General features: G+C 48.0%; 1 protein-coding gene across 1 annotated transcript in view; it reads right to left on the bottom strand.

Moving 5' to 3' along the window:
• The window catches only part of PHYH (phytanoyl-CoA 2-hydroxylase), a 20,718-nt gene extending 11,579 nt beyond the window's left edge, over positions 1-9,139 (bottom strand). Inside the window, exons 1-4 of the mRNA XM_015420833.1 lie at positions 8,943-9,139; positions 4,310-4,365; positions 3,274-3,384; positions 621-789 (exon numbers count right to left, since the gene is read on the bottom strand). Coding sequence (XP_015276319.1) covers positions 621-789; positions 3,274-3,384; positions 4,310-4,365; positions 8,943-9,035 — 429 coding nt within the window. The 5' untranslated portion in view covers positions 9,036-9,139. The remainder of the gene's footprint in view (positions 1-620; positions 790-3,273; positions 3,385-4,309; positions 4,366-8,942) is intronic.
• Positions 9,140-10,704: the final 1,565 nt, after the last annotated feature.

Here is a 10,704-nt window from a genome sequence, read left to right as displayed (position 1 = left end):
TTGGATTTATACCCCGCCCTTCACTTGGAGTCTCAGAGCGGCTTACAAACTCCTTTCCCTTCCCCTCCCCACAACAGACACCCTGTGAGGTGGGTGGGGCTGAGAGAACTCTGACACAAACTGCTCTTTTTCAAGGACAGCTGTGCCGGAGCTTGTGACTGACCCAAGGTCACATCAGCAGGTGCAAGTGGAGGAGTGGGGAATCAAACCCAGTTCTCCCAGATTAGAGTCCGTGCACTTAACCACTACACCAAACTGGCGGCTGCTGCTGAAGCAACTTCTTAAAAATGTGCACAGCCAACCAGAAGCCCACTTGCCCCTGGCCCACTTTCTAAAAACATCTGGCAGGCTTCAGGGCTGGTGTCTGTGGGCACCATGTATTCCCATGGGCACCATGACTAGGAAACCTGCTATAGAACGAGTGGGGTTAGAGCTCCAGTAGAACTAGAGAGATCTGGACGCCAGTCCCCACCCAGCCATGAAGTTCTCCAGATGACCACGGTCCAGCACATCTACCTACTAACCTATAGAGGACACCCTTTTGAATTAGTTTGAAGACGTTATTCACGACCTCACATATAATGCAGACACAGGTGAACTTCAGGACATTTTTTTTTTACCTGAGGCAGGCTGCAGTATCTAAACAGTTCTTCGTCATCCTGAAAGTCCTGTAGTTTTGTAACTGCTTTCTCATCTGAAACAAACTCTGACTTGGCGATTGTGATATCTCTCATGACAACCATTCCCGGCACTTTCACCTCTCCTCTGCAGATTCGTGCAAACTCATCTCTAAACAGAAGGTTGTGATTGGCAGACTTTGAACTACTGTGTGGCACTTAAGAATGAAAACGAGTGCTTTAAACACTGAAAATTCTAACTCAGTGCTTAGGATCAAGAGATCCACGCAGCTTACTCTATGGTTGGGGAAGCTTTTGCCCAACTCCTGTACCAAACAGTTCCCATTTTAAGGCTACCATTGAAGACTTTGGGCTTCACCATGTTGTCTTGAAACATCCCCCATCCCTTTTTTTGTACCAAATATTTAGTCTGAAGGAGAGTTCTAGTTAACTGAAAGCTTGTATGCTGTTTTGCAATATTTAGGTCGGTTCTAATCAATGTTCCCTCTAAGCTGTGGAGTCTTGTGAGCAAAAATTCTACTTTGTGAGCTACTGGCCTTAAAGTTGTGAGCGAGCGATTTGGCTACTGCATCCATTAGTTTGCTCTGGAGCCCTCCTTCCTGTGCTAAGACAAAAGTGTGTGAGCCAGAGGCTAAAAAAACTGTGAGCTAGCTCACACTAACTCAGCTTAGAGGGAACACTGGTTCTAATACTACTACACATGTCTTTTCCCTGTTGCTGTTTCCTGCATGTGGAAACAAGGTTATGTGCAGCCTCTGTCAAATGGCAAACTGATTTTAAAACGGGGGGGGGGGGGGGGGGACAGCCGATCTCTGTTGTAAAGAAAAATGGCTCCTTGCTCTGTTCTGTAAAATAAAAACTTTGGTTCAGGCTGCCCAAAGGCCTGCAAGACCTTTCCCAGAGACCGTTAGAGATAGCATGGTGACCTTGCCAGAGCTACACTGTTTTCAGCAGAGGGTAGTACCAACCGCCCTCGACGCTCCGATTAGCACCTGTGTGGGGGCAGGGACAGGCCTAGCAGCAGCATGGTATCGTTTCTCTCCCTCTTGCTCTTGTCCATCCTAGGATGTCACGTGCCTAGGAACTCAGAGAGTTACATCACCTCTCGGCAGGGGTCATTTCGTAGAAAAAGAGCTAGGGGGACTCATTAGCACAACTCATTAGCATATGCCACACCCCCTGACATCACCGGAAGTGTGTCATAAGGCCACGCCCCCTGACATCACTGGGGTTCCCATTCCTAAGGTGTCCCCCACGCTCAGCCGCCCGCTTGCTGCACCGAGCGTGACGGGAAAGGCGAAGCCGGGAGGCAGCTGGGAAACCTGCTCACTCGTCCGCGCCCAACGCAGCGCGCCCCGCCTCCTCCCCACAGTCCGCGGCGACCTCCAGCAGGCACCAGCAGGGAGCTCCAGGCCCCGCCCTCCCGCACCTCACCCGGGAGGATGGCGTCCCCCCGCGTCCCCCCCCAAATGACCCCTGCCTCTCGGGTATCTGATTGGCCTAAAGGCCTAAGACCAGTCAGAGACCCTTTTCCTATCAATCCCGTTAGCCCTTAACACTATGGCTAGTGAAGCTTGAGACGATTTGACATGCCATTATGTCAATAGCCCCAGAGCTTCCAGAATTGCATCCTGACTGATTCCTACCTAGACTGGCTAAAGTTGTGAACCTCTTGTCTTGCTGGAACTGACTGCCTCTGCTGAAACTGGAATAGTAACAGGAACCTTGTTTCTGTATGTTTAGCCAGGGCTTTTTTGGTAGAAAAAGCCCAGCAGGAACTCATTAGCATAATAGGCCACACCCAACAGGAGAAATTCATTTGCTTATTAGGACACACCCCTGACAGCACAGCTCATTAGCATATTAGGCCACACCCCCATGTTACCAGAAGTGTGCTCATCCAGCCACACCCACCTTTTGCTTCTTATTCTGTTTACCTTGTTTGTTGTCGAAACCCAGGGCTTTTTTATAGCAGGAACTCCTTTGCATGTTAGGCCACACACCCCTAATGTAGCCAGTCCTAATGAGTTTCTGCTGTTGGGTGTGGCCTATTATGCTAATGAGTTCCTGCTGGGCGTGGCCAACTCGGGAGCCAGCCAGAACTCCGTTCCTGTGTGTTCCTGCCCAAAAATAGCCCTGTGTTTAGCTATGCTGGAAAAGCTTAGGTTTACCTGTTTTATTCCTTCACTGTCTAGTCTTGTTTTAAATATTTTTGCACCTTAAATAAATATATTTTTCACTCTGTCTTGGTTTTTGCCTTAAATCAACCTCAAACCCTTAATCCAGAGCCTTGGCTCTTGACTGCCTACCAGTTAACTGTTTTGTCTTGGAAACTCAGACTGCAGTCCCACTCTGCAGGGCTGACTTTTCTTGTTAAGTTAAGTAAGAAGCCAGGAGGCTTGGTCTTTCTCTCCTGGGCTGCTGGGGTAGATCGAAAGACCTGGTGGCAACCTACCAAGACTAGGGCGAGTTTTAGACTCTCTCTGGTACTTTGTAACTTTGTTTTGCAACGCACTCCCCTTGCACCAAAGTCCTTACTCGGGGTTGGGACTGGGACTTTTGACATCTGTAATGCAAACAGTGTGTTTTCAGCCAATCTCAATCCATGCAGTTAGTCCAGGTAGTTGTACTTTACCTAAAACGTGCAATGTCCTCATCAGAGACCAGATTTTTTATCAACAGATAACCATTCTCCTCATAGAAATTTCGCTGTGCTGGGGTTAAAAGGTTATTATCCAAGGTATAGCTATGAAGATAAAAAAAAAATTACGCAAGTTATCAGAGAGTACTTATCACCAAGACGATAAATATTGCAGTACTGTGGGGTTTTTGCAATTCTGCGAGGCAGATCTTTGTGTTTTTAATATTTTATGAAAATGGCTACCCAATGTCAACTTAGCGGGCCGTGATTACTGTTCATATATCTCCCAACATGTCCCCCCAATTTAATTTTGTTCAACTCCACCCTGTTCCCAGTCTTCTCCTATAACTTTTGTGTTCAAAGTTAATATAAGAGAACACAGCATGGAGTGAATATCTTATACAGGTCAATCTGTACGCATCATGTTTCCTAAGTGTTTGTTTGTTTGTTATATACCGCTCAGAATGTTAAACGTTTCAAGGCACAGGTCCTTCAGTATATTTGTCGAGTTCTATAGATTTGTAACTTTATGTATGACATTTTTAAGTGAACAGTGATCAAAGGCCTTGCGGGAGATGATGGCATTTTCTTGGAACACATACCTCTTCATATTACCAGCTCTACATTATACCTTTGGGGAATCCTTCCGACACTGATGTGCCTACTCTGGATCCCTTGCCGGGGCTTCCACAGAACTCTTCTGCATTGCATAAGATACTTGGGCACATTCATGGTGGTCCAGTAAGTACTTGCGGAGCACAGATAAGACCTCTTGGGCCTCATTACTGCCCTGCACAAACTCAAGATGCAGCATTGCTAAGCATCTTCTGGGGCTTTGTACTGCCAGGGAGATGTTCCAATTAAAGGAACTCCGAGGAACTCAACATTATCAAAGAGTTCACCCAATCTATGCCCAGACTTCTAAATCAAAATCAGTACCTCCTGGTTTCCTGCTTATCACCACAAAACAGTCGGAGGACTATTTGCCTTTGTTCTAATTTAAGAAGAAATAAGGTAAAATATCACATACCGGAACTGTGCTGGGTGTTTTGCAGAAACAACTTGGGCTGAAGTAGGAAATGCTGTCTTGAGAGTAAATTAAGGAAATAAAAAGAAACATATTCTTGATAAGTTTTAATTTCAGAACAGATTGAGAAGAAGATGGCCTATATTATATAAAAGGTAAAGGTTCCCTTGCTCGAAAGCCAGTCAAATCCGACTCTAGGGTTGCGGTGCTCATCTCCGTTTCAAAGCCAAAGAGCCAGCGCTGTCCGTAGACATTTCCGTGGTCATGTGGCCGGCATGACTAAACACCAAGGTGCACAGAACGCTGTTACCTTCCCACTGAAGCGGTACCTATTTATCTACTTGCAATTTCTTGCTTTCGAACTGCTAGGTTGGCAGGAGCTGGAACCTCACTCCGTCATGCGGCACACTCGGGTCTTGAACTAATGAACTACCAACTTTCCACAGCCTGCAGTTCAGCGTCTTAACCACTTGAGTCACCGCAGCTCCTCTATATTATATAGAAGCAGGGCTCTAGTCGGGGGGGAGCTCTCAGGTACGGAGCTCCGGAAGAGAACCTCTAGGGGGCGGGGCGGTCACGTGGTGAAGCCCCGCCCCCTTCTTTACCCCGCCCTCTGCTTCGATCCTCATTCCGTTTGGGAATGAGGATGAAGCAGGAGGGTAAGTAGCCGGGCCTTCTGACACACTTCCGGTGATGTCAGGGGGTGTGGCCTTCTGTCACTTCCGGTGATGTCAGGGGGCGTGGCATATGCAAATAAGTTATGCTAATGAGTTATGCTAATGAGCTCCGGCAGCTCTTTTTCTACAACAAGACCCCTGTATAGAAGGATTCTATTACAGTTATTTCCCATTATTATCTTAGGTTAAATTAACTGTATCAGCACTTTGGACTTAAAAGATAACACTGAAATGCCAGGAGGTCTGTTTGCTGTTTCAGCTTAACTGAAGAGAATGGACACAGTCCAGAGAAGAAGAGTTGGTGTTTATACCCTGCTTTTCTCTACCCTAAGGAGTCTCAAAGCGGCTTACAGTCGCCTTGCCTTCCTCTCCCCACAACAGGCACCTTGTGAGGTAGGTGGGGCTGAGAGAGATTTGAGACAACTGTGACTGGCCCAAAGTCACCCAGCTGGGTTCTTGTGGAGGAGTGGGGAATCAAACACAGTTCTCTAGATTAGAGTCCACTGCTCTTAACCACACCACACTGGCTCTCAAAGGTATCTATTTGTACCTTACCCTTCTTCCAAGAAACTCAAACCACACACACAGCATCATTCCTATCTCCTTTACGCTCACAATAATCCTGTGAGGCAGGTTAAGTTGAAACACCAGTATGCTGATGACACCCAGCTGTATGTGTTGTTGGGCGACCAGTCAGACTCTGGGCCAGAAGATCTGGACCTGGCATTACAAGCTGTGGCTGGATGTCTTAGACCGAGTCGGTTGAAACTGAATCTGATGAAGATGGAGGTTCTGTGCCTAAGTTGTGGCGGCCCGGGGTTAGGGCTCTCACTCCTGAACCTCAATGGGGCTCCTTTGATTCCAAAGCTGGAGGTTAGGAGTCTGGGAATACTCTTGGATGGCTCCTTAACAATGGAGGCCCAGGTAGCAGCCACTGCCAAGTCAGCCTTTTACCATCTTCGGCTGATTAGGCAGTTGGTTCCCTTCCTCAAATGTAGTGACTTGACAACGGTAATCCACACAATGGTCACCTCAAGATAAGACTACTGTAATGCTTTCTACATGGGGCTGCCCTTGTCCCAAATTCGGAAGCTGAAGTCAATAGTGACTTTACTATTAGAATATTAGGTAGGTAGGTAGGTAGATGACAGAGAGACAGACAGACAGAAAATAATAGTTCTCTCTGTACTCAAGTCTGGAACCAGTTTGTCAGTGGGAACGTTTGGGCAACCTCTGGCCTGCTATCCCCCCCCCCCCCCCCCGGGCAAGGTTTCAAGCTATCTACATTTGTATACTGGGAAGTGGTATTTTGCCTTGACTGTGATTTCCAGTCTGAGGGGTTCTGGTGAACTTTCACACTGATCATCACACCTGCTTAGCTTCATCCATGCTGCAGCTCCCAGAGCATTTCTAATGAAAGGTCCCAGGAATTATTACGTTCTCTTGCTACACCCCTAAGCTTCTGCCTAGGGGTTTCTCCACTGGAGCAAGCATGCCCAGCATGAGCCAGCTTTTCACAACCCCCAGAGGTGTTGCTGGCGGGAAGATTCTAGGATAAAATTTTATACACTCATCATTTAGGCACATCATTCAAACAAACACGAGCAGATGGCAGAATGACACCTGCCAATGATTTGCACTTTTTAAAGTAGATTGAGGAAGCCTTGAGGGGTGGACAGCTAATCAGCATACAGCAGTCTCATCATCAACCTTACATAAGTTACAGGTACAAAGGTCAGAAGAAAAATCCCGCAGAGTTGCAAGTTCTGCTGGATTTTCGGGGGGAGGGGGGAAATAGCACTGCTGCCCAGCATCCTTTGGAAACTGCTAAAAGCAGTGCAGAAACAACACCGCCCCTAATTAATTATCAACGTAGCCAGCATCACTTTCTACCCCTGCGGAACACTTGCTGTTGTGCACAGATCTTGAATAATGCTAACAACAATCTAAATGTTTTCAACATCACAGAGGCTAAAAGTGATGGAAGCTCTAGATAAATAAATCACGCAGTTACAGTCAACATACACCCACCCATTTCCTGTTGTTGTTGTTGAGTCGCACAGTTGAGTCTCACTCTTTGCGACCCCATGGACCACATCACGCCAGGCCCTCCTGTCTTCCATCATGCTCCGGAGTTTGCTTAATTATTAGGTAAAGGATACTTAGGTAAATTATTATACTTAGGTATATTCTCCAACTGTTTGGTCTCCATTGCACTAGCTACAAACACCCTGAACAAAAGTCCACTCAATCCACCAGATTCACTGTACAGTAAATATAGCAATTAGCCGGAGCAGTACCAGTATTACTAGAACTTGTAATTATGCTGGTTACATAACTCTCATCTTTCTGCGGTCTACACGCCTTTGTTTTTGTATGTTGCGTTATGTAATGTATGTATTGTACTGTATAAAATAATAAAAATAAAATTAAAAATAAAATAAAATAAATAAAATACTGCCCCATCTACTGAGTATGATCCAACTCCTCTACAGCAGATGGGGGGAAGGCATGGCTGAAGTTTTTGTATTGGCCACTGACAGTAACACAACATTCACCAAGACAAAAAAAAAAAAAGTGATGGTAGTACAACAATATGCCAAAAAGTGATGGTAGTACAACACGATTGCTAATAGTCAATGTAGTTTGTTGCCCCAGACAGGGGTACACAGATGCCCTCCTGGCTCCACGCTACCACCTTCTGGGTTCAACCCAAGCCCCTTGGCTTGAACCTGGCTCTGGCAGATTCAACCCAGGAGGAGATGGATGTTCCTTCCACAGGGCTGATATCTAAAAGCCAGTAGCTTAGCCTTTGCAGCCCCCCCCCCAAGTCCCGGCACCCTTCTTTATATGCAGCCACAAGTCCCTGCTTGGGTGTCTTGGCCAGAGGAAGGGAGTCACTGCCTTTTCTTATTCACATTACCTGCTGCGTTTGAAGGACCCAGAGACAGGCAAATCCCCCCCACCCCCCTTTTATGACATACAAACCCCAGCTACCACTAAAATACGAGCCCGGCAGCAATTCAGAAAGCTAACCACATTTATTCCCTCACAAGCCTTCCTGAACCGGCGATCACGTAGGAAGTGAGCTTTGACTCACAAAAAAATATGTATGGCGAAATAAAATCCCTCCTCCCCTGCATCTGAGGAAGCGAGCGCTGACTCCGGAAAACTACTTCTAGACTCAGCCTGGTTGGTCTTGAAGGCGCTGCTGGTAGGGTTGCCAGCTCCCCAGTGGGCACGGTGGGGGCTGGGGGGGGGTAGGGTTGCCAGCTCCAGGTTGGGAGACATCTGCAGATCTGGGGATGGAGCCTGGGAAAGACAGGGACCTCAATGGGGTACAATGCGGCGGAGTCCACCCTCCAAAGGTTCCCTTTTCTCCAGGGGAAACTGTGATCTCTCTAGTCTGGAGATGAGCTGTGATTCCAGGGGACCCCCAGCAGTGTTCCCTCTAAGCTGAGCGAGTGTGAGCTAGCTCACAGTTTTTTTTAGCCTCCGGCTCACACATTTTCGTCTTCGCTCAGGAAGGGAGGGCTCCAGAGCAAAGTAATTTACGCAGCAGCCAAATCACTCGCTCACCATTTTAATGCCAGCAGCTCACAAAGGAGACTTTTTGCTCGCAAGACTCCACAGCTTAGAGGGAACATTGAATTCCCCAGGTGCCACCTGGAGGCTGGCATCCCCAGCTGCTGGGCCTCCCGTCCAACATTTCCTGCAAGAGGCTTAACAGAGCGCCCCCTGAATGAATCCTCCGCCTCCAGCAGGATCTGAACCCAACTCAGGGCCCTCGAGGAACTCTGCAAGTGGGATCCCCTGGCCCTTCCCAAGGCACTCGCCGGGGAGAGAAAACAACCGCCCGCCCGGAAAGAAGCTCGCCGACCCTGAATCGGGGAAGGCGAGGACCGCCCCCTTGCCCCTACCCGGCCTCCCTCCCCGGAGCCTGCCCAGGAAAAGGATACGAGAGACCTGGCGGCGGCGGCGGCACCGTCCGGGCAGAGGTGTCGGAGCAGAACCGCCAGCCGGGCAGGCGCAGCCGGGGCGATCCCCTCCATGTCGGCGGCTCTCGCGCGAAGACAGGCCAGGGCCGGCCGAGCGGAGGTGACCCAAGCGGCCCCGGCCACCCCCACCCCCTATATGGGGGCAGTGCCCCGGCCAGGCTCCGCCGACTGGGTGGTTCTGCAGCTCAGGCCTCGCCCTGGAAGGGCGGGGAAAGCTGCAGGCCCCGCAGGGTCGGGGAGACTGTAAACGGATCCTCGTGGAGTCATATGGTTTTTTACATTGAAATGAAATAAATAAAACCAACATCATGCCGTAGACCATGGCTTAGTCTGTAGGCACCAACACACACACACAAACACTCATGCATCCACTGCGCCGAGGGGCTGCAATGGTGCAAAAAAAAAGTCCCCATGATTTTTGTCCCAAGCAGTGTTCCCTCTAAGCTGAGTTAGTGTGAGCGAGCTCACAGTTTTTTAGCCTCTGGCGCACACATTTTTGTCTGAGCTCAGGAAGGAGAGCTCCAGAGTCCAGAGCAAACTAATTTAGGCAGTAGCCAAACCACTCGCTCACAACTTTAATGCCAATCGCTCACAAAGTAGAATTTTTGCTCACAAGACTCCACAGCTTGGAGGGAGCATTGGTCCCAAGTCATCCCCATCCCCAGATGTAGTAAAAGGAAGGACAGGCGTGCCCATTGGAAACAGCGGGAGAGGGGGGCGTGGCGGAGCTGTCGAAGATGGCGGTCGCATAATTGTGCAGCTCCCAAGCCCGTAGTACCCACCCGTCCTTAAAACACTCTCTACCGACGACATATGCTAAAAAGCGCTCAGCTGGGTATGGGGAAATCTGATCTGCTTAAGAATAGAGTTGCCTCCGGGACTTCCCGATCCATTAAAGAGCACTTTGGTGTTGAAGCGAACAAAAGCCTCGGAGGCCAGAGGGAACTTCAAATGGCGGCGACGGAGAAAACAACGGAGAATGTGACGCAACAAAACTCAGACCCGGCTATCTTAGCATATTTAAAAACCATGGAGGCAAGCCTGATTGATCGAATATCCACTCTTACAACTCATGTGGAAGACATCAAACTTTCAGTGTCCCAGGCAGTGGAAAAAGCTGAGTCAGCGCTGGAAAACAGCTTGGAAAATCAGGCAAATATTAAGCTTATATGTGAACATGTAACTGATGTGAATGATCGTTTAATTGCTGTTGAGACTGAACAAAAGTCAGTTAACCTTAAATTTCGCGGTTTTCCGGAGGAGGCAGAAGGGACAGCAGACTTGATTACTTTTATAGCCTCCTTTATTGCCCATGCATTACAGCTTGAAGAGGGTGTTTACCCAGTCATTACAAAAGCAGCCAGATTAGGCTCCAAAAAAAGCATGAAAAACAATGTCCCAAGAGATATCTTAGTAACAATACCTGATATACGGGTAAGAAAAAGGGTCCTGTCTGAGGCACAAAATGCAGATACTTTCATTTATAATGGAGAACATATTGCTATTTTCCCTGATGTGCCAAAGGAAGCCCTTTTAATACGAAGAAAGCTGAAAACAACTACCAAACAACTGCAGGAACTGCACCAAAAATATAAATGGATGCCATCAGGCAAGCTATATGTGTATACTTTCATTTATAATGGAGAACATATTGCTATTTTCCCTGATGTGCCAAAGGAAGCCCTTTTAATACGAAGAAAGCTGAAAACAACTACCAAACAAC

Source organism: Gekko japonicus, unplaced genomic scaffold (genome assembly GCF_001447785.1).
Source record: "Gekko japonicus isolate JY-2015 unplaced genomic scaffold, Gekko_japonicus_V1.1 scaffold2110, whole genome shotgun sequence".
NCBI classification, from domain to species: domain Eukaryota; kingdom Metazoa; phylum Chordata; class Lepidosauria; order Squamata; family Gekkonidae; genus Gekko; species Gekko japonicus.
Note: the sequence above shows the minus strand (reverse complement) of the source record. Positions and strands in the feature narration are given on the sequence as shown.